The 23405-nt window shown below is 39.0% G+C and overlaps 1 protein-coding gene and 1 long non-coding RNA gene across 14 annotated transcripts in view; one reads left to right on the forward strand and one right to left on the reverse strand.

The window, feature by feature from the left end:
* TANC2 (tetratricopeptide repeat, ankyrin repeat and coiled-coil containing 2) overlaps window positions 1–23405 on the forward strand; it is a 151637-nt gene that overhangs the window by 17455 nt on the left and 110777 nt on the right. For 12 of the 13 annotated variants that reach the window (XM_072919093.1, XM_072919095.1, XM_072919097.1 and 9 more), the window contains 2 exons: window positions 5407–5469; window positions 11216–11315. In XM_072919093.1, coding sequence (XP_072775194.1) covers window positions 11249–11315 — 67 coding nt within the window. In that variant the 5' untranslated portion in view covers window positions 5407–5469; window positions 11216–11248. Of the gene's footprint in view, window positions 1–5406; window positions 5470–11215; window positions 11316–21199; window positions 21428–23405 lie in introns of those variants that run through there. The other variant, XM_030256226.4, reaches the window with a different exon arrangement.
* Window positions 15263–21233, reverse strand: LOC140680714 (uncharacterized). Its single transcript, XR_012052085.1, has 3 exons — window positions 21097–21233; window positions 17841–17883; window positions 15263–15467 (listed from the first exon to the last, which is right to left on the reverse strand). It is a non-coding gene; the product is annotated as an uncharacterized lncRNA (long non-coding RNA).

A 23405-nucleotide genomic window follows, 5' to 3' on the forward strand; every position in this document is an offset into this window, starting at 1 on the left:
TCATCTGGATTTAACGCACAGGGTGTTTTTTTGTTTGTTTTTTTTTTTTTTTAAGGCATATGTGATAAGCAAAAAAATCTTAATTTAAAGCATGGTCAGTTTTCTGATTTTTTTTCATGATTCCATTGAGGTCTGGATGCTTTCCCATAGTTATTTAGAGTGATGATCATGAAGAATCTGTTGCCAACTTAAAATATGGTAAAGTGGATGCTTGTTTAATACTGTTGAAAATCAGCCAAGAGGTATCTAATTCTGGACTGGAGTGTTATGTTGTATGGTTTTATTTGTGGAATTCTTGATTTATCAATGGTCTACTTTCCTGTGTAATGAACTGCGTAAGTGCAGTCATTATGTATGGTAACATATGATTCAAATCCTACTTTTAATTAGAGAATTTGAGGTTAAGAAGACAAACTCTTTGTCAAGATGGAAACACGAGGCTTTTTTTCCGGATTAGTCCCCAGTAAAATTAGGTCAGTCATAGTTAACATGACAATAATTTAAAGAATGCTGTCATTTTCCTGATTTTTGGTCTGTTATGTGACAGACATAATTAAAACACATGTTTTGCTTAAAAATTAATGTATTCAAGTTAGAACTGGAATCAAGAGTATTTTTAGTCAGCATGTATTTTCTTTCCAACATGTATATATGTGCAAAGAATTTAAACTGTGATTTGATTTGATTTTAGAATTCCATCCAGGCTTACTCAATTTATGCCAGCTGGTGCATCTGACAGCCAAAACTAGAAAAATAACTGCATTTAAAGATTGAAATCCCTATTCATGAGACCATTTTAGAGCCTTTACTTTCCAGCAGGACTGGTTGAGCAGCATGTTCTGATCATTGGGGTAGTTTTGGTTTTCAAAGACAGATGGTCATTTTATTTAATGTCTGTGTATTAATGTTCTGTTGATAAAAGTATGAATAAGTTGCTAATTTCTCTGGGAAAATATAATTATACTGTTGAGATCAGGATACATGTGACCTGTGCTATGTTTGGTGCAGAGACTTCAGATTCAATTAGCTTTTCAAAATTGCTGTGGATTTTACCTGCTTGCTTGATCGAGAGGAAAAAGCTTCCTTTTTTTACTCTGGGATGAATAGAAATTTAGTCTTATTTCAGCCTTTTATTTGGATGTTTCTCAGTACTAATGTTCAATATTTTCAAATATAGGATGGGTGGTATTCAGCTCAAGATATCTCAAGACTTTTCTCAAACTTGTTGCTGTGAAATCAAACATTCTGGTGTGATTTCAGACTATGTAGTCAAGTCTCCATGGATGGCAGCTTTTCTGGCTTCTGCTTTGAATCTTAAAGCTTTAATTTTTTTTTTCTTCATGGATTTTAGCCTGACAGGAAAATATTGCAGCTATAATGTGTGTTACTGTACCTGAAAGTATTCTTTCCTCATATAGGCAGTTTTCTCTATTAGAGTGACAAGAAGGTGCTTAATTCTGACAGCTGAAAGTGTTGACAATATTGGGGTTGTTTTTTCATAAACCATTCTTGCCTGTTTCAGTAATTCCTACCTTGGGTAGGAGCCCTTCTCTTGGGCAGTCACTCAGATGGCTTTGATTTTATGCTTTTTTTCGTTGCATTCATTCACTAGGTTATTAAAAAACTGAATTAATTTGCATGCCATATACTTAAGGGTTTAACAGAATATAAAAAAAGCTCCTTTTAAGAAATACTTCAGCGTGGATGTGAAGGATGTTAGAGGGGTGGCGAATGTGCATGCATCTTTTTGCCGATTTACACTTCAGTTGTTTTTAACACTGTCTTCTGCAGAAGAAGTCAATGGTTATTAACTAACAGAGGTATATAAGCAAGAAATTATTTGGGTCTGCAGGATGACTAGTTTGTGTCTGAGTTACTTAACTACCTCCTGTCCTGAGTGTGTAGTTTTTAAGTGTTTGCTTACTTGGCTTTGTGACATTATTACCAACTTGTACTTTTTAATATAATTTCTTTGTTCTCTTAGTCTGGAAATTACATAATAATCTCTTCATTCTCAACTGTCTGAGCAGCTCTGTCCATGATGGCTTCAGTCAGAAATTGTCTGAAGCAGTGAAAAGGTCCCAAACACAGAGAATTATCAAAAACTGTTTAAATTGGATAATTTCTGTTATAGTGATGGAGGTGAATGAAGTGACGGATACACTAGAACAGTAAACATGCTATAAGAAATGTATATTTGAACTGATTCTGTTCTGGTCTGTAGATTGTTCAGAAGAAAAGGAATTAGCAGTTGGTTGCAAAGTCAGTGGGCAAAGTGTATTTTCCTGCTACTCTGTGTCACAGGAGGGCCTTGTGACACTCTCAGTGGGTTTTCTTTATGTTGTTCCTGACGTAAATGTTGGCAAAAAGCATTCATATATTATTGTCTTTATGGTGGAACTCAAGAATATTCCTAATCCATGGTCATGTTTTACATTTGCAAACCTGGATGACAGTTTGGAGTTGATAGCTGTCAATTCCTAGCTGGATTTTATGGGCAAAGGATCCCACTTTGCAGCAATTGGCTTCATGGGCAGAGACAGAAGGAGTCTGAAGACTGCAGTAGTTCAGCAGTTGGCAGGACAGTGCCTGGCAGGGACTGTGTTACCCAACACCCACCTTGTACTTGGGGTGGAAACCAGCAGAGAAAAGTGAGAACTGGTCAGTTACTGGTTTGGGAGGGAAGACTTAAGATCTCCCTGCCAAGTCTAGCAGAACTTGGGAAACCAATGCTGATATAATAAAAAGAAAAGGAATAATTTTATAATAATAATAATAAAAAAAAAATACTATGACTTGCAGCCAGCCAGAGGTTTTAAGCCTCCAGACTTTTCATTATCTTCAGAAACCGTGACTGAATGTTGCTTCTGATTGAGACATGCCATGCCAGTGGGTGATTTGTGTGTTTAATCAAGTGGGAATGATTCTAAAAGTTATTCTCTGCCACCAAAGCTGCTTGTATATTAATCTTTAAATGTATTTGTTGTGATACATCGTGTCAGAATTTACAGCTTTCTGCTTTTATAGCATATAACATTCTGCTTTTATAACTTTTTATAACATCTGCTTACAGTTCAATAGCAGAATTTACATATATAATTAGAGGGTTAAAGGCATTTAAAGAATTAAAGCACTTTAATGACATTCAGTTTTTATTGACAACCCACTAATATCTGTTGCATTCACATAAAGATTTCTAATGTAATCCTGTGAGCAGATAAAAGCTCTGCTGTTTAAAAGCTCAATGCAAAGCAGATTCATTGGATCCGCTCATGGAACGCAGATGGGGAGTTCCTGAGCAAATGACGGGTTGTAAGTGCTTCTCTGCAACTCACACAGCACAGGCCATTTCTGCTCTTTGTTTTACAGGGTATCACATTAAGAGCTGTATTAAGAAGATAGATGGCAGCACACAGAAACATTTATAAGGAGTTCTTTTTAGTTATTCCATGAATGTTTTCAGTTTTCCAAAAATTGTAATGTTGCTGCTTTTGAAAAAAAATTACTCACTCACCTGAGGTGTTTGCAAGTACCCAGATTTGGACCATTTAAAAGAATGTGGAGAAGGCCAAATATTTATTTAAGATCTGTTTTTTCTTTTGTCTGTTTAGGATCTAAGGAATAGAGGTATTTATTTAGACTCATAGAATCCCAGAATGGTTTGGGGTGAAATTGACCTTAAAGTTCATCCAGTTCCGCAGCATATCAGAGGCAGGGACACCTTCCACTAGACCCAGTTGCTCTGAGCCCTGTCCAACCTGGCCTTATATATTTCCAGGGATGGGGCAGCCACAGCTCTTTTGGGCGCCCTGTGCTGGGACCTCACCACCCTCACAGGGAACAATTTCTGCCCAATATTTGATCTAACCCTGCCCTCCTTTCGCTTGAGGCCATTCTCCCCTTGTCCTGTCACTCCATGCCCTTAAAGAAACTCCCCGGACTTAAATCCTGTGAAGTAATGTCTAATAAAAGTCTTGCTTGATCTGAGCCTGTTTGGGTTTAGGTTCCATGCTGGTCTTGGGCTCTACATGATTGGACACTGAAACATTTGTAGCTGAGTCTTTCTGATCAGACATTTTCTGCCAAAGGCTAAATGCTTGGGCATTCAGGTGGTTTGGGGCACAGGCAGTTTGTACAAGCCAGGAAGGGAATTTGAAGAAGGAGCATCCTCTGGCAGAGCAGCAGAATGCAGCCGGTGGGACAGAGTCCAGGGCAGGGGTGTCTAGGAGCTGGCGTCTCTGGCAGAGGCTGTGGGACATTCCTCCCATCACGGGATCCCCATTAGTGGTGTAGGATGAGCTGCCTTTGGAGGTGTTTCTTTGCTTCGCTGAATGAAACCTCCCTGCTCCTATGGAAGGGCTCTGTTGTTGCTAGCTCTTAATTTGTTTTCCCAGAGAAATGAAAAAATGAATGCAGGGAGGTAAAAGGCAGTCCTGAGAAATAAAATAGGGTTTTAGATTAATTTATGGAATATCTTTAATTTATAGAATATATTAGTTTTACATACAATACTATTACTCTAAGACCATAGGAGAAGTCGCTGTTACGATTCTGGGAGCACCATGAATACCAAGTAAAGCTGTCAATGGCTTCTCAGTATCCTCTTGCAGGAGAACAAAAAACCCGACTGATGCAGTTGAACACTTACTCTGCTTCAAACTTGCAAATACAAGGTGGCCTCAATTTACTTTGATTCTTTTTGTTTGTTTGTTGGATGACAAATGAAATGTGTCTCTATTTCCTTCTACTTGCTGGTTCTCAAACGAGATTTCTAAAACAATAGATTGGCGAAGGGTGTAATACAAAATCGTCAGCACAAATAAAACACAAGCTGGAAATAAAATAGCTGCTGTCATCTTTTTCAGTAAGTGGCAGGATATATTTCTTGTGGCTTTTCGTTGGTGAACTTCATGTTCTAAGTACGTGATGACAGAGTGAAGGGCCAAGTACTGAACCCTTGATTTAGTGCTGGATCCCTCTTGGGAATTATTTTTATGCAAGGATTAAGTTAAAAAAAAACCCACAGTGGGGAGGTTGTAGTCTTTCAGCAGGATAACTTGATAGGATGGAGGGAAATACACTTGTAAATCATGTACTATATGATGTGTGTCAAAGGGCAGTATATCTGCTTTTTTTTTCTTCCCATTTGAAAAGTGGTGAGAAGGAAGAGGCAAGTAACTAAAGTCAGTATTGGTTATCAGCGATTTAAAAGCAGGAACATTCACTTTTTAAGTGTAAGGATCAAGAGTAGGGTCTGCCTGATGCTTAAACAGTAATCCTCTGGAAAAGTTGTAGGTTTATTCCTGGGATGGGATTATTTCAGCTCTGTGTGTGCATCTGGACAGGGTGGGGCACAGAGGGTGCTGAGAAGATGCTTCTAAATTGCTGCCTTTCTTTGTTTTTCAGGACTTGCAGTGAATGGAGGAGGACACTTCTTGCTAAAGAGTTAACTTGTCTAAAGATATCAAGGTAGGAAAAATTTTTCTTCCTACAATCCCATGTGTTCTTTGCAGGCATGATTTAATTGTTTAAATAGAGTCACAGTTGTCTTCTGTTGTTTCTTTGTTAATGTGTGAGCACCTTCAAGTGGAACAAGGGCACTGTCTTTCTATAACAGTTTACCAATTCTTAACTTGATTTATTAGAGAAAAAGATGTAAGAGCTTTCACATATTAGTGTTTGATCATCCTCTATTCTTACTGGAGGTAGGAAAGGAGAGAGCATGGATGTAATAAAACAATATGTGGGTATTATGTTATTTATTGAGTTCATTCTAACTAACTAAAATATTGATTTTTTTTTTTTTTGTAACTGTAATGTGTAATAGTGACTGAATTCTGTAAAAATGTAGGTCGGTGTTTTAATTTTTCAGTTTTTGGGTTTTTTTAAAATATAAAATCCAAAATATTCCATGTTCTGAGAAAATCTCCAGTGATTGCCAATGGATTGAACTCCAGATTCATATAATATATTACTGGGACTTGAGCAAGTTTACAGAACAGGGTTACAGCACCTCCTTATTTAGGTTTGTATTTTAAGATGTATTTTTGATTATTTAAAAAAGAATAAATAATCACAGTTTCCTTTAATCTCTTGGAACAAACAAGTCCTATAACATTTTCTGACTTTATACATTACCCATTTTTTTTATTTTCTGTTGTACCAATTAATCTTTAAAAGTAACTTCAGATTGATAGGAACCTCAAGCAGAACATCCAGTATGGGGCTGGTGTGATTTTGAGTGACAAGCTTTTGGATGCTCCATGTCACAGCCAAAAGCTGAAGTGCAAGAAACTCTCTGCATTTCATTTTTTTGGTGATTTGAGGCAGAATGAGGATGGTGGATACTGGCACAGTGCTGTTGATTCAGTGTAGGAAGGATGTGGAGCTGTTGGGGTGAGTCCAAAGGGGGCACCAATATGATCATAGGAATGGAGCACCTCTGCTGTGAGGAAAGGCTGGGACTGTTCAGAAAACAGAGGACTCCGGGGTGACCTCATAGCAGCCTTCCAACACCTGGAAGGAGCCTGCAGGAAAGATGGAGAGAGACTATTTACAAGGACCTGGAGTGACAGGACGAGGAATGGCTTCAGTGACAGAGTGGGTTTGATTACACTGAGAAATTGTTCCCTGTGAGGGGGGTGAAGCTCTGGCACAGGTGCCCAGAGAAGCTGTGGCTGCCCCTGGAACCCTGGAAATGTGCAAGACCAGGCTGGATGGGGCTTGGAGCAGCCTGGAGTAATAGGTGTCCCTGCCCATGGCAGGGGGTGGGACCAGGTGAACTCTAAGATCCATTCCACTCTTGGCCATTTTATGATTCCAGCTTGTAGGAAGTGCCCTAAAATTTGTTTCAAGACAATTTAGCAAGACTCAGCTTGTGCAGAATTGTTTCACATTTTATTTCAAGTTTAGATACCTGTTCACTTGGTTGTTGATGGAAGCAGTTACTAGTAATATTTAAAACCAAAGCAATAATTTTTACTGTTATGAGCAACACAGAAGACACTAAAAGCACCACGGGTGAATTGATGAAAGCGAGGTGATGGCATTTCTAGTTTTTGTTTGGTTGTCATTTTTCTCCAAGGCTGGATAATTATGGCATTGTATATGGAAAATGGAAGTGTCCTTTGGGAATTCAGTCTGTATCATTAATCTAGAATTAGAAACCAGGTTATGCAAAATGACAAAGCCTGGTTCAAAATTAAATTTCTTGAAATTCAAGGTCATCCCATTTTCATGTTGAGGTGAGAACTGACTTTTGGCTTTTTCCTAGTGAGTGATTGCATTCTTTACTGCGGTGTTTCTGATTTCATTTTAAATAGGTGTTAAATGTTAACACTTAAATAAAAAGTATTGCTGGAGAAATACCCAGAAAAGTAAATTCAGATGTTGACCAAAAAGTTATTGTTACAAAGTCTTTTAGTTGGTATTCTGTGGCTGGCAGGGTTATCTCATGAGGATTGTTATTGTTTGAGAGTAGTTAGTTTCTCTGGATTCAGAGTGAATCATAAGCTGTCTGTCAGTGCAGTCTTTCTCTGAGAGCAGCCGTGCTTTTATTCTCCTTTGTCTTTACTTGAAATATGACTGTGTTCCAGGCAGAAAGAAAAACAAATCTCATGTTAGCAGAGAAGGGGAAGGTCAAGCCTGCACAGAGCATGTGTGTGTTGAGGGATTGAGCATTGCATCTTCCTGGTGGTGTCCTTCTGCCTCAGCTCGAGGTACAAGCAGCTGCAGCCTCTGGAAGTGCTGTTTTCCAAGCATAGCACCAAAATAAGCTGTTCCTCTGCTAAATTGTATGGGTTTCCATAATAATACAGTGCTTGTCTCCTTCCTCCCAGGCTGTAACTGTATAAAAATTACCTCTGAACAAAATGCCACAGGCTTTGAGTGAGCATAATCACCACAGACTCATCAAGAAATTTGTATGGCCACATTCACCTTAAGGCTGTTATTGGGAACTTCACAAACATGGGAATATTTCTTTGTTATGCTCTCAGAATTGCTTTTTAACTGGAGCACTTATGGCTGCTTCTTTTGATAAAAGAAAAGCAGGGGTTGAGGCCAACCTCCTGCTTCCTTGTGAAACATTATGTTGACCTGCTGCACACGTTTTTCAGTGGGAATACTGTTACGTGTTGTATGGGTGTATTTTTACGTTTTTCTGTCACAGATAGTTGGAGAAGCAAAGACAGTGTGGTCATATCAGGAGGACAGGACAGAGCACAAGTGCAGGGGCTCTAGGATTATAGGAGTATGTGCAGGATCTGTAGGAAAGATCCCAGCATTTGCCAGATCTGGAAAGATCCCAGAAAGTCCAGAGATCTCCAAGTATTTTGTTTAAGAGTGGATCGGCAAATTGGCTTTCATGTCAGGCCCCCCAAGATGGTTATTGGTGCTCAGGCTTTTGTGAGGAAACATAACATCAAACAATTAATTCTGTTGTTCTAAAGCCTATTAGAGAACTCTGTTTAATAAAGTCTTAATTGCTTAAAGACCTCTAATTGGTAGGGTTTAGTGCATTTAATACCTATGTTGTTTTTGTATTTCCAAATAATCCTAGAAGTTCTTGGCAAGCTTGCTAAGTCACAACAGTGCTGTTTTCATTCCTAAAGTTCCTGGAAATATTTCATCTCCAAACTTAATCTCTAAATTCTGCTCCTGCGTGTTTAAATGTGCATGGACCAAACTCATAAATACATACTTCCTTAGACTGCAGTGTTGTATCAGTTTTTCCCACCCCTGTGGTGAGGCAGAGTTTAATGGATTTGATCATCATGGAGTTCATGGAGCTCCTGCCACTTGTCAAGAAATTGGTCTTATTGGAAAAAACACAGAATTCTAATCTTAAGATATACATTTAATAGCTTCTCATGCTGACATGCACAAAATTTGCAATGTTTGTATGACTCATTGGACATCAGACACTCTTTTGAACAAGAGCTTAGCTTTGCTAATCAGCTTTATATAAAATAAAGTTTTATTTTTAGTGGGGCGATCAGAGGGGAGGGGAATACAGGGATCTGGTTGTTCTACTGGTGGTATATAGGCAAAAAAATTTGCTTTGATTTAGTAATTCTGTGTCTGACAGACAATGTCTCTATAAAAAGAAGCAAAAGTTACTTCTGTGGGCTATAATAATGTGTAGCCACTGAAAACATGAGGTGGCTTTTGCAGCCTGTCTACAAACTCTGTCTTAAGATCAAGAAAACACTGAAATAGGCCTTAGTCATCCTGAAGGATTTAATGAGATGTCACTGTCTTGTTCAAGCTTAGCATTTGGTGTAAGTCTGCAGCTTGCAGAGCTCAGTCTGCCTCTACTCCCTCCACTTTGTGGTTTTTTCCTCATCATATTTGTACTACTGCCTTCTCATGCTCCAGAAAGTGATTATTGTTTGTGTATTTCATTGAAATTTAGATTTGTTAGAAGATCAAACAACATGTGTCAGAATGTCTGGACATAAACCAGGAGATTCTTGAGCTGGTTTTTCTAAAAATGCTGCATAGAGATTATATCTTTTTTATTTATCTGCTGATACCATTTGGAGACTTGCACTGATACAATGTGTTCATTTTGTTTGGTAAACTTAAAAATGACAAGATAAAGGACAAATCAAGTGTAGTAGCTCTTGGTTGCCCAAATTGTTGCCAGAGGCATCCTGTGTTAGTAGGGGTGTGAAAGATCCCTATCACATTCCTGCAGCTTTTGCTTCTGCTGCCAGAGCTGCTGCTGATTCTGGAGAAAGGCATTAACCTGGGCTGTGAGGTGCATTAAAGAGTTCACGGGGTAGGATGAAAAGTTGTCTGATCCAGCTCTTCCTAATACTGTAATTCTGTTTGCTGTTTAATGCTTCTAATTTCATGGACTAATACAACCAACGGGATTTTTAATTTAGAGTGCTTATTCTTAAATATTACTTCTGGCTTAGTGGTGTTGGCTGAAAAGAGGAAGAGCTGTGACCATGTTTACTCAAAGATGCAAAGGGATGCAGTTGTGCATGAAAATGAAAACCAGCAGCTGATTTTGGTCACCTGCTCCTCTGTGTTGTGAACACCTTAACTAATCAGGGTGTAAGTCTAATGAGTGCTTACACATAGAATACATCAGTATTGCATGTAAGCTACACTGAGGAACCATGTCAGGAATTGCAGCTAGAGTCCCAGAATCACTGAGTGCTTTGGGCTGAAGAGACCTTAAAGACCACCTAGTTCTAACCCCCTGGCATGGGCAGAGTCATCTTTCTGTAGTCCAGCAGTCCTTTCAGTGGCTTTAAATATAGATATAAAGCTTTTTGAACTGTGAGTTATTGTATTATTAGACTTGAAAGTGTGGAGAAATGCAAGATGGCATTTACTGAGCATCCTCCAAGAGGAACCAAATATTGTTGCAGGAAAAAAAAATATCATTATTTTTACAAGGCGAATGTGTTATCTTGTAACTATGAAATATCATGTGTACAACAGAAAGAAAATTGTGGTTTACTGTATGTACCGATCAAAGACTCTTCACAATTCTTTCTGTCGGGTTTGAACTGGTTTTGGTGTAGTTGTTTTCATGCTTTACATGCTTTAATAAATGACTGTTCCCCAGCACAGGCTGTCAGTGTGCCTGGTGATCCCAGACACTTTTTTATCCTCAACAATACTCAAACAACCTTTTTTTTTGCTCTTGAGACATATACAGCAAGGAAAATATAGGGATGATGTTTCTGTTTGATTTTTTGTATCGTTACTCTGGATTTGAGTGACTTTTCTCCTCATGACAATTTATTCAACTCACAGGAGAGTTTGACGGTCAACCAGCCCAAGAGCTGCAGAGCATCTGGAGTTGTGGCTGGTGTCAGCAGGATTGATTTTCTGGGCAATGGGAAGGGCAGCAGCTCCTTCTGATGGGTTTGGCTTTAGTAGTGATTGGAAATGGAGACAATTTGCTAAATGCTATGTCTTTACCATTTCTGTGTGATGATAAATTATTTGGCAAAATAGGTTGGCTCTTCCAGCAGCCCTGGGATTGTGTGTCCTGGAAATAAAGCCTAGATAACTGAAAGCAAACTGAATGGTAGAGTTTATGTGCATTTTGTTGTTAGGAATTTAACTGGCAAAATAGTTTTTCATCATTTTATCTTGGTTTTAGCTCTTCTTTACCTCTTCTCCGTAATGGCTTTCAGTGGTCCAAATGGGAGTGTTGATTTTGTGTCTGTTGTTCTGCTTTCCGTAGTGTTTGCAACAAACCAACTGGAACAGGATCACCATGTTTCGAAACAGTCTCAAGATGCTTCTTACAGGAGGGAAGTCAAACCGCAAAAACAGGTCCAGTGGTAAGTAATTGTCACCTCCTCGTGCATGTGGAATACTGGCACTTCTGAAACCATTCCTTTTATGTGTGTTTTGGTCTTAGCAGGACTTTCTTGTTAATGAACAGATGTACTTAGTTGACAGTCTTGTACACTCCAAACATCTTATACTTCATTTTAATATTGTGCTTACTTTTAATTTGAAGCTATATGTATATTTATTTTTAAACGTATGTAAACCATCATCTGGTTTTATTGGGGAGATAAGATGCAGGGAAAACCAAGTAAGAGTTCTATGTAATCTTGTAGTAAACAGACCTCAAAGTTCATGTTTCATATGGAAAGTAAGAAATTTTTTTTCTTCTAAAATGTCTTTGATAACTTGTGGCAGTGAAACCTGCTTAATTACAGCCAAAACTTGTGAAAGCAGCAGCATTTTCTTTTGAGCTTTTATTTTTAAACAGGAGGGAGAGAGAGGAATGGGAATAGTTGAAATTAAAGGAGAAATTGCCCAAAGTTAGTAATCATTTATATCAATTTTGTTTTTCCACCTTCTCGGGAAAGGAATTTACAGTTAGTATTGGTTCATGTGACTTGGCCTGTTTCATCCATGGCAGAGACTGGGGGAGTTTGTAATTATAAAGCAAAACATTACAAAATATTGATAGGCTTTAAAAAATCTTTATTTAACTTTTTTAGTTTTTTTCCAAAAATGGAGTGTTGGCAGGAGAAGAGCTTTTAATTAGATCTTTCATTATGAATTTTAAAGCCATCTGGCAGCACATTTTAAATATTTTGGGATACAGTATTTATTTGTGCTTGTCCATCTGTGTTAACGTGGATGTTTATGTTACGGATGTTCAAATGGATGTTCCTTGAGAAACCAGAGGTTGGATGAGGAGATGAGGAGACACAGTATGGGTAAAGGCAGTGGGAAAACAAGCTGTTTTCCTTTGGTGTAAGCAAGTTGTTCTGTGTTTCTCATGCTGCCGGAATTTGGCCATTGTTAATATCTTCCTGACCGTGTTGTATTGGGGAAGGAGAATTGTGGGGCTTTGCTGTGGGGCAGCACTGATGCCTTAGACATCAGTGGTCCCTTATTCCAGTGTCTATTCCAATTGCGAGGTGTTGGTTGGTCCTGAAGGCGCATGTCCTGGGTAGTTCAAGCATGCACCATGGTGCTGTAGTTGGTGTGGATCTCAAAGCAGGTAAAAGTCTGTTTTGCAAAGACACCGTAAGAATTTAGGCCCAAGGTGGTGGCCATTCATTGCTTTTATTGGGAAGATACCCTTCCTGTAGGAGCTCCTCAGTCTCTTGTAGCATGAGTGGTTAGCGTGAGGCAGGTACCTGCATGAAAAGACAGCTTTGTGGAAGACATGTGAGCAGATGGCTCCATCCTCTTGTGATTTGTGTCACGTTTACGGTTTGAATGTACAAGTCCTTTGATGATACCTTTAGAAAACTGTATGTAGACAAATCACCTTAACTTGTGATTTCTGTACAAAGCCCTCTCTTTGTCAGATGTGCTGCTAACAGGCCCTGGTATTCCTTTTGGCTTATCTCCCAGAAGCAATATTAAGGATTTTGTATATGCCAAGCTCTGCAAATACCTGTTTCATGTTTTGTGAATGAAAAAAGTCAGTTCTGAAGTACCGAGATTCGACAGTCTGGTTTTGGGCAAAGCAGAAGGGGATATGGGTTTTCTTATTAATATATTGAAAAATAGTATGACAGAATTGAATTGATGAGGTTCTCTCTAATGCCTAGTGACTGGAGTGTATGTTAAATTTATTGCACTTCTTCCCTTGAAATAAGTTGCTTTATTGAGAAGTTCTGTTTGGCATTCTTCAGGGCAAGAGAGGGAATGGGAAAATGAGATGATGAGGTTTGTTTATATTGTTTGTGACTAAGTGGCAAACATCCATGCACTGCATAATAATTTTTCAGATAGTTGTTAATCTTCTAAACTCTTACATGACATTAGATGAATTCATTGCTGCCTAGATTTTTTTAAAGATAAATATAAGTTTGTATTTTTTGCAACACAGTAAGGAACACAATCAGTAAATCTTCCGTGTACATTTTCCATGTTGTATGCAGTACTGTAAGCCTGAAACTTGCTGTATTTTTTTTGCTTTGCAGTTCTGGCAAACTACAAATTTGATACTTTAAAAGCAGATTAAAAAGGACAGAATTTACCTAATAATATACAAAAAGCATTTAGTCACCCTGTCAATGACAGGATCTTGATGCATCCTCCCAGCCCTTTAAATTAATCATTTGTGGGGGAAGGGAACTTAAATGTCTAGTCCCATCCTCCTCTTGTGGGCAGGGATGCCTTTCACTACACCATGTTGCTCCAAGCCCCATCCATCCTGGCCCTGGACACTCCAGGGAAGGGGCAGCCACAGCTTCTCTGGGCACCCTGTGCCAGGGCCTCACCAGCCTCACAGTAAATGGCAACTGTCTTTCAACAGCTTGGTGCAGGTGTTTCATTCTCTGGAACATTTCCACATGGTCAGTGCTGTCCTTCAGGTCCCTCCAACAGTCTTGTCTTCACTGGTGGGTTTTGTCTTGGCAGTTTCTATAGGGACATAGGTGGGACACTGCAGGTTTTGGATTTTTTTCTCATTCAAGTGTTCTAAAAAGATTATGTGTTTATTGAAATTTTAAAATTTTCTTTATCACTAACATGATTTAGAATGCTAATTAGAAGATGGAAATTAAGCTTCCCTGATGGTTTTGGTGCTCTGATTTGCCCCATCAGAGCTACACCCATTTCTGAGAGCTGTGAACAAAATCCTAAACTCCATGTTAGGGAAATCATCTGTTGGAGATTTCAGGTGTGCTGTGTACCGAGTCTGAGTCTTGTGGGTTGGTGACAGCCCACCCAGACATCTCTGTGAAATTGTACTGTGTCTTCATTTCCTACACTCCAGTCATTCTGCATTCCAGTGTGGGAATAAACCTTTGAATCAGGGTTAAAGGTATTGTGTTCTTTTCTTGGGGAATCCAAAGGAGCACACTGGCCTTTGAAATTTATGTGCTTTGCTATGACTTCCATTTGCAGTAGCACTTGACAAACAGGAGCAGTGGAGTCAAGCTAATGATTCCTAAATGTGATGTGGTTTTGATAATTCTTCGTGATTAAAAGAACTCTGGTAATGATAGCAGCAGCCTTCTTAATTTTCCTCCTTTAGAAACTGCTAAGCAACTTCTCTGAGAGCTGTGGTTAACATTTATTTTACCTCAGCCAGGGTGGGTTTTCCCCTTTGCTGCTTGATGGTGTTGATGATTCAGAAACATACAAAATATTTATAAAAGAAGAATACAATTACATGCATCTGAATGGACGGTTACATACAGTAATGCTAATTAAAATAAATTAATTTCTACTGTAACATCAGCCTGTGTAATCTCCTGTGATTAATTTTGGTTGTCTGGGTGTCCTTTCAGAGTGCTGGAGTTTCACAGTATGTGCTCTGGACACACAGTGCTCAGTGCACATGTGTGTGCACATACTTAATGTCTTGTCTTAAGAAAAATATTCCCGTGATTCAGGAGCACTCAGGATGGTTTACAGTAATGCCCTGAGGACACAATATGCCTGCAACAGTATTTTGATTAGGTTGGTTTATCCATATATAAATGGATATTCCACAAAGTGGGCAGATAGCATCTGTGGTGCTGAAATCTGATTTCAGTATAGCTGCAGATTACCTTTGTTTTTCCAGTGTAAATTAACTTAGAGATACGCAGACATACAAGCTTTCTCATTTGTTTATATCCAGAGCTATATTATGTAAGATGTGTTTGTTTTAAAGTGTAAAAGGACTGTGTTTTTCTCCTGTGTTATTCCTTCTGGGTGAAGATCCAGCAAGATTGTTGTGGCCAGAACCCTGTGGTTGGGGCTAGCAGGTGTATTGATCTGCAGATAGGTAAACCTGCTGCTCATAAGAGATGTTTGTGGCTTCTTCTTTCCTAATTCAGTTCTTCCGAGGCAGTTCTGTTCTCTGAATCTGGAGACTATAAGGTTCTCTGTTGTTTTCATTTGTTTTTATTAAGGACCTGTCTTATTTATCTGCAGTTTTCTTGCTTGTATTAATCATTCCTTGGTCTGGGTGTATATTGAAGTAGTGTACATCAAATCGACCCAGTTGTATTCATTCCAGTATCCTGTTAGGGAAATAAGTCCATATAAGGGATTCATCATCCCACCTGTTACAATTATCCTTGTTCTTTTCCAAGCAGATGGACTATTTCTCTCTTACATTATCACATTAAACTAATGCCACTGTAAGAGTTTGGATTTGCTTTAGAACCTGGTAAAATTCAGCTGCAAAACTGCACGTTTTGTTTTGTATTTCCCTTCACTTTGTGAGGAGTAAGCCCAAGAATTTGTGCTGTTTATTTCTGCCAGAGACCAAGATAAATGTAACATTAAACAAAAGAAAAAACCAGGGGGAAAACAAAACAAAACAAAAAAACAGCAACAAAAGAACAAGAACAACAACAATGAAACAAAGCAAAAAACCCCCCAAGAAAATAACAATAACAACAACAACAAAACAAAACTAAAAAACAAATAAACCCCCACACACACAGAAAAAACAAAAAAACAGATCAAGGCAAGGCAAGTACTCTAAAATCTGAGCCATGTAATCCTTAGGCCAAAGGGTCTGCTTTTCTCTTCTGAGTTAGTTAGGAATTACATCTTGCTTGTTCTTGACTATAAAATGCACAGCTTTTATCTGGAGCTTCCCAGCCAGGAGTCTGCCTGTCATTCAAAATATTTTTGGCACAGGGTTTTAAAAAAACCTCTTCTTCTTTCCTGGTTTGCCGAAGACCCAATTACTTCTCACTTCCAATGTATTTATAGGGCTTTCTGGAACCTGCTGCTTTATATTTTAATTCCGGGACTGAAAGGGCCCCTGTCAAATGCTCTTCTCCTTCAATTCCTGCCTTTTGAAGATAAAAGGTATTTCTGTGAAGGTCTCATTTCTGCCTGGCCAGATCTTTGTGCGGTTTCTCATCTGTGATATCTCGTGGAAGTCTGAGGATAACTTTTACCCCAGAAGAGTTTGAGGGTTGCAACTGCTTTTTCAATTTTGTTTCTGAAAGAAATTGCTGAGTGATGAGATCCAGTTGGTGGGTCCTATAGATGTCAGGTAACTTAATTTAATAAAGTGTTAGAAGTGAGGTACTAAAAGACCCATCATATATTATGGTCCTGAATACTGACTGTATCCACATGTTCAAGGTATTGCACCGAAATAACAATTCAGATCCTGTTCTTCCACAAAAATGGCTGTTTTTTCATAAATCCATTTTAAACAAGGCTTGAGTATGTTGACAAATCCTCTGACCACAGTAAAGTTTGTCCTTGAGTTTGTTTAAGCATGAACTGACCTTTCCTGAAAGTTTGTTTTGCATTTATGTAATTCAATGTTTTCCTTCTGAGGAAGGCAATGTATCAGGAAGATGTATGTGTACACAGGCATGTTGTTTGATTCCTAGTATTTGGATTTATTTGATGAAAATATGTCTTGTTCATGTACCAAACTCTCTTCCCAGACAAATATGTTTGGGCAATGAATCTTCTGCTTCTCTCTTGCACTGCTATCATAGAGGGAATTTTAGCAGCCTGTATTAGAATAATATGTATTTATTTCCTTCTGATTAACAAATATCAGACAAGATGTTTACATAGGTGACTATCACCAACCCTAAGAACATGTGCAGAGCCAGAAGGTCCCCTCTGAGCTTCCTCTTCCCCAGGCTGAGCCCCTTTCCCAGCTCCATTCCCTTCCCTGGACATGGTCTTTCTTGTAGTGAGGGCCGCAGAGTGCTGGACACAGGACTCACATTTTGGATACAAGGGGGATTTTGTGGCATCACTCCCATTTACTGACAGATTTGTGATGAAATATTGAAGCCAGTAGAGGGAGCAGGAGTTTTCCATCAAATCCCTGCAATTCCTGTGCTGATGTGCAAAAGCAGATGAAGTTACATCTTCCCACATCAAATGACCTTGTCTTCTCTTATTCAACATAAAAAAGGTATTCTCGTATACAATTCAAAGAGAATATACCTTCAAAAGGAAATAATATTGATGTGAGGGATTTGTTCAGTCAAACTGTTGGGAAAGTGGAATGTCCTTTCCAGAATATCTGAGGAAACTTTAAGGATTTGTATATCTGTAATAGTTTAAAAATGCAATCAAATCTTTTAAGAAAATAATGTGTATTTCAGTGAATTCAACATTTTCATCTGGAAAATGAGTAAGAAATCACTAAGATGTCTTAGAACTTGGGGGTTTTCTGCTGGAAGAGGCCTGGCCTCAGGAGCAAACTTGGAATCCTTCTCTTAAAGCAGGATTTAAACAAAACCTATAATCTAATTTACTAAAATGGATTTTTGGATTTTATACAAGCAACCTAAAAGTAGTGTTTCTCACAATTCTAGAAACTTACTAAGTATTAAATGTTTCTAAATAAATAAATTGTTTTAGAAATATTCAACACATGCATGTTGATTTTGCCATTTTACCTCAGTGTGTTGAATATATGTTTTCTTGTCATCAGAACTTGACCTGTTAAAAAAATAAGCAACATCTTAATATGCAGGAAAGAGAATTAAAATGGAGAAAAGTTTTAGCGAAATATAACATCAGAGAATCCCAGAGTGGTGGGAAGGTACCTCAGAGCCCATCCAGTGCCACCCCCTGCCATGGCAGGGACACCTTCCACTGTTCCAGGCTGCCCCAAGCCCTGTCCTACCTTGCCTGGGACACTTGCAGGGATCCAGGGGCAGCCACAGCTGCTCTGGGCACCCTGTGCCAGGGCCTCACCACATACTGCAGTTTCCTAAGTTCTCACAAGAGGGAAGGGATCTTGTGGAGCAGGATATGAGGCTGGATATTGATTCTGTGCTCCTTGAGCAGAACACTTTTGGATATAAACAGTTGGGTACTGCTGGAGATATTCCTGTGTTCACTCATACAGTGTGCTAGGAGGATTCCCAGTCGAACTGAAACAAACCCTGCTGTACTTCGTGTCTGTTACTCAGCTCTGTTTGCATCACACTTTCCTCAACATAATTCCATCCCTGTTAGTCTTGACGTGCCTTTACTTAAATCTTCACCCAAGATGTGAGATTCTTCCATACCGTTTTTTTCCTCAGTTCCTAAAGATAAACATTATTTATATTCAGTGTTGCTTGTCCCTGGGAAGTGTTAGTGCAGATTCTTGCAGTTGTTTTTTATATTGACAGATGTTGAATCCATATTGATTCATTTTAGGATTATATTCCAGGTGTGACTAATGTTTTTATTTTTGAGGGATTTTTACGATCAACACTGTATATGTGAAGTGACTGCTTTTCCAAGATGCATGTTCCACTTGGTTCACAGAACGCATTTCTTGGCTGCAGGAAGTACCTGTGTGTACAGCCAGGTGTGAGGGATGACTCTGCAATTCCATCATTAAATTCTCTTTTGAGAGTTGCAGTTGCCCTTCGTTTTTTTTCCTTAAGGAAGAGTCTATATGTCTAAATGCCTATAACTTACTAATACTTTTAATGGAAAAATAATATTTTTTTTGGGAGAGGATTGACTTTTGACCTGCACCTTTGCAGGAGTTTCTCCTCTTCAGCCTCTTCTACTGCTCGCACAAACTTCTCCTCTCAGCATGTCTGTGAGGACTATTTTTTTTAGTATCAGATATATTTTTAGATAACTCATGGATAATTTTTACTAGAGCTTCCATCTATAACTGACCTATTTGAAGGAATTGTGGAAATTTTTGCTGCAAGATCTTTCTGAAGTGGGAGGATTTATGTTTCCTTTTATATAATTTTCTTTTTGAGGATGAGATCAGTATAGAAGCCGACCCATATCCTCTTAGCGTACAAAAGACCCTCAAAATCTAAGCAAGTTATGGACATGGTCTTATTAGAAGCTTTGATAAGGTGTCCAGACCTCAGCAGAACATACTTCTTGTCATCTAAATAGGTTTGAAAATCTTCTTTAGGTGAGTTCAGAATGATTCTCAGCCATCACTTCTCTTCGGAGACTCTCTTACTGATTTGCTGGTAGACAAAACTAATCTATTGAACTGGACCTTTAAACCATTCTTAGAATAAGAAGTAAAGATCATGAATTATCTCATGATTCCAACATACATATTTAAAAACAAGCTTTTAATTTATATTTGGGGGGGGGTTGTTATGATTTCAAGTGACACAATTTAATTTTATATTAAGTATAGTCTGTTTTTGACTTAGACATCATTACGGTGGCTTTAAAATTAATGAATGAAATATACTGTATAATTTCCAAATATTATTAGCAACACAGTTTTTTATTCCATATATTTTTGTCATGAAGTCATCTTCCCACATCAAAAAAAAAAAAAAAAAAAAAGTTGTTTGGCTTGATTTACATACTCAGTATAGGTGTCTCTGGATAAAAGAGTCACTTGATGTTAATATAAACAAGGATGCTACTTTTTCTGTATGAAGTAGGGGAGATGAATTGTACCTCAGATGAGAAGTCCCTGCTTTTTTCCAATGACAAATAACAGCCTCTGAGATGATGAAGGTACAGATCTGTGTCACTGATATTTGAACTTACTTAGGATTCATTCTGCCTCATTTGTACTTGTGTCTGTAATTCCTGGGCAGAAATGCTGGCAATGTGTCTTGTAGGAATGGAACTTAATTTAATAAATTTATTATGACAAGGGTGTTTTCTTGCCGTGTTTTTTGTACAAGCTTGCCAACACAGTAGGACCTTAATTTCAGTTCAGGCTTCCAAGTACTGCAGCAATAAAAATAAACACAAATGTACTTGCAGAGGCAAAGAATTTTTTTTTAATCTGTGCCTCCTCTCAGAAGTTTTTGGCCTCTGATCACTGGTTTGTTTTTATTGTTGGATTTTTGGGGTTATTTTCTTTTTTTCTGTGGATTTTCATAACTAATAAGCAACATCAGGAGTTAATGCAGGATATCCCACAAGAAGACAATGGAGCTTTACAGTTTGAAGTCCATTTATCATTGGATTGCAGAGTGGTTTGGGTTGGGAAGGGACCTTAAAGCCCATCCAGTGCCACCCCCTGCAGCAGGGACACCTTCCAGTATCCCAGGTTGCTCCAAGCCCTCTTCAGCCTGGCCTGGGACACTTGGAGGGAATCCAGGGGCAGCCACAGCTGCTCTGGGCAGCCTGTTAGGAGGTGCCTGTGTTGTCATGCATCGTCCCAGCAAGTGTTCATGCTCTGCTCCTAAAAAGTGCTGAGGCATTTTAGCATCACATTTGCTGGGTGATGCTTTCCTGGATCCATGTTAGAGCTCCCTCGATAAACCAAACAAATCTGTAATTTCTGCTCTGCAAAATGACTTTCCTCAAAGACTGAGGAACTTGGACAATAAATGGATGAACTTACATATGTTTATGAATTGCCAAAGCCTCTTAAGCCAAGTTGCTATTTTATAGCAACAACAACAGCAATAATAATAATAGACTTAATAGAATATTTTGTAGAATTAATAGAATATATAATAGAATATATAGTTGAATTCATCATACCATGATAAGAATTTGTAATAGTGCTGCATATTGTTTCTGAGGGTGAAAAATACTCAATAACTAAATTATCAGGAAGGACTTTTGATTAAAATAATTGTTTTCAGTACCAGACTAGGCTCCCTCTTCTCTCCTTCTCTGGCTGGGAAACACTTTGCCCCTTTCCAAGCACATCTCACCCTGGGAGAGCAGCAGGCAGATCATGTGGCACATGTCATTTCTTACCAGGCTGGAATCCATCGGGAATGCTGAGAACAAGATTTGCAGCTCCCTCTCCTACGCCGGCATCGCTGCGGCGAGTTCCAGGGTCAGACTTGGCATTGGCTCCTGCAGCAGCTGTGCCGGCAGCTCCAGGATCCTCCCAGTGGGCTCCAGCCCCTGGAGCTGTCTGATTTATTTATTTCAAGGCTTTTTCCTCTGTATCTTTGTTTTGGGAGCACAATGGCAGCTGGGAGCCACATTTCCAGACGCTGTGCCATGCGTACAGGGATGCTTCTGCAGGGCTGCTGGGCTGGGCTGGAATCGGATCCGTCCCTACCAGCTTGACTGGCTTTGTGTGAGTCTTGTACCTTTTCCAGATACAATTTTGATATGATATGGATTTAAACAATTGATTTATCAGCTCTTACAGTGGAGTGTGCTCTGCCGGTTGCTGTGAGGGCAGCAGCACATCCAATGCAGTCGGTTCCTGCCGCAGATTCCCCAGCATGCGTGGAGCAGCCTCACCCACCCTTGGATTCTTCTGCCTTAAAAATTGCTTTGTCAGATCAGAGATCTTGAGAAACGTTTAGTCACAGTGTGAGTTTTAAAGACCTTTTAATTAAATGGGAAACCAGAAATATTGGGCTGCTAGCACTTGATTTTGTATGAAACTTGTTATGTTTGCCTTTAATGAGAATGCCTGGCAGGAGGTGCTGACAGAGCTGATGCCAGAGGTGCTGTGGGATTTACTGACATCAGATGTGCTGGTGCAGATGCTGGTGCAGATCTGGCTCCTGTTTGCAGCCTCCTCATACTAACTGTGGTGCTTTGTGCAGGGTATTTGTTTAGGAAGGCTGAAATCTTGAGATTTTCTTTCTCTGTCAGAGCAGTCAGTTCAAAGAATCTAGTTGTGTGTATTGGGGAGGATTTATTGTGTCATTGGTTTTAATGGAGAACTGGTGGAATGGGGATGGGGGAAGAAGAGGAAGAAGGAGGGTTTCTCATACCTGGCTATAGCAGGAGAGGCTACTCTGCTGATCCTGTGACTGACTAATCATGATTTTTGAGATCACTTCATCTCCTTGTAACTGAGATAAAAAGTTAATAACCATGACTGTTTACTCTCTTCTTGACTCAGAAGCCTTGTGGGGTTTCTGACCTGTGTCCAGCATCCCAGGTGGACAGATGCTGGACACTGAGGAGACAGCAGCATTTGGAAACTAAAACGCTGCATAAGAGTTAATGGATTTTTTTAACACTGAGATTTTTCAAAAGATCACAAAAGTTTTTCTCACTTTCATAGTGAGATGCAAGGGAATATGAACTACTGAGTCAATATTTACAATATTATTCGCTTCCCTCATGGCATTTGATTGTTTTCTCTTTTGCTTGACAACTTCTGTAAAGCTCCTTAAACAGGTTCGTCTCAGTCTGTGCTGGTCTTTATTTTAAATTAACACAGATAGCTGTGTTCTCTAGCAATGATTTCACATCTGATTTACTTCTGGTGACCTATTTTAGCTGTTGCATTGAAGGATTTGTCAATAACTTTGGTGTTTCACCACCCTGGCAATTGTTACAGCAACTGAATCAATTGAACTTCAGGAGTGATACTGTCCATAAATGTTGTCTGAATAGTAGGTCATGTCTATAAACAATAGCTATTGCTGAAGCAAATAGTAAAAACTACCTAAAGTCATGCATAAATAAAATATCTAGGAGTGTTGCTGTGATGACAGAGTCCCGATGTGCACACATCCACCAGATGTAAATACAAGCACTTGGAAGTTCAAAAAATGTGAGAATTAATATTCCCTTAGAAACAGTAATCTCCCCTTTTCTGCATGTACAGTGAGATAACTTCATAATTAAGTGTGGTATTGTTCCCTGCTAACCTTGTTCCTCCACTGCCAGGAGCAAATTATGCTCAACATTTTGATTTGTAGTGAAGAGAAAGAAAATTAAATAGTTCAGTTATTCAGTTTTTAACTGTGGTTGTTCCTTTCCATCTGTGGTTTCCACCAAGCTCCACCTTTGCTGTGTCCAAATCAAATGCAACAGCAGTTTTATGCTGACTGAAGATTTCATATTTGCTGAGTCATCTGATTTATTTTTTCCTTTCCCACGCATCAAATGCATTTCAGAAATTAATTTACTATGACCTTTGTTTCCCCCCTTAATACGTTGTATAACTTGCAGGGAGATCCATCCCAGACTCTTGATTCCTGTTCCTCTTCTCCAACCCAGTGGCTTTGGCACTGTTGTCACTGTTTTGTGTCCCCCCCATTGAATGATGGAGCATTTTGGGGAGCAGGACCCCAGATCTGTTGCCC

The sequence above is a fragment of the Taeniopygia guttata genome, chromosome 27, assembly GCF_048771995.1.
Source record: "Taeniopygia guttata chromosome 27, bTaeGut7.mat, whole genome shotgun sequence".
Classification (NCBI taxonomy): domain Eukaryota; kingdom Metazoa; phylum Chordata; class Aves; order Passeriformes; family Estrildidae; genus Taeniopygia; species Taeniopygia guttata.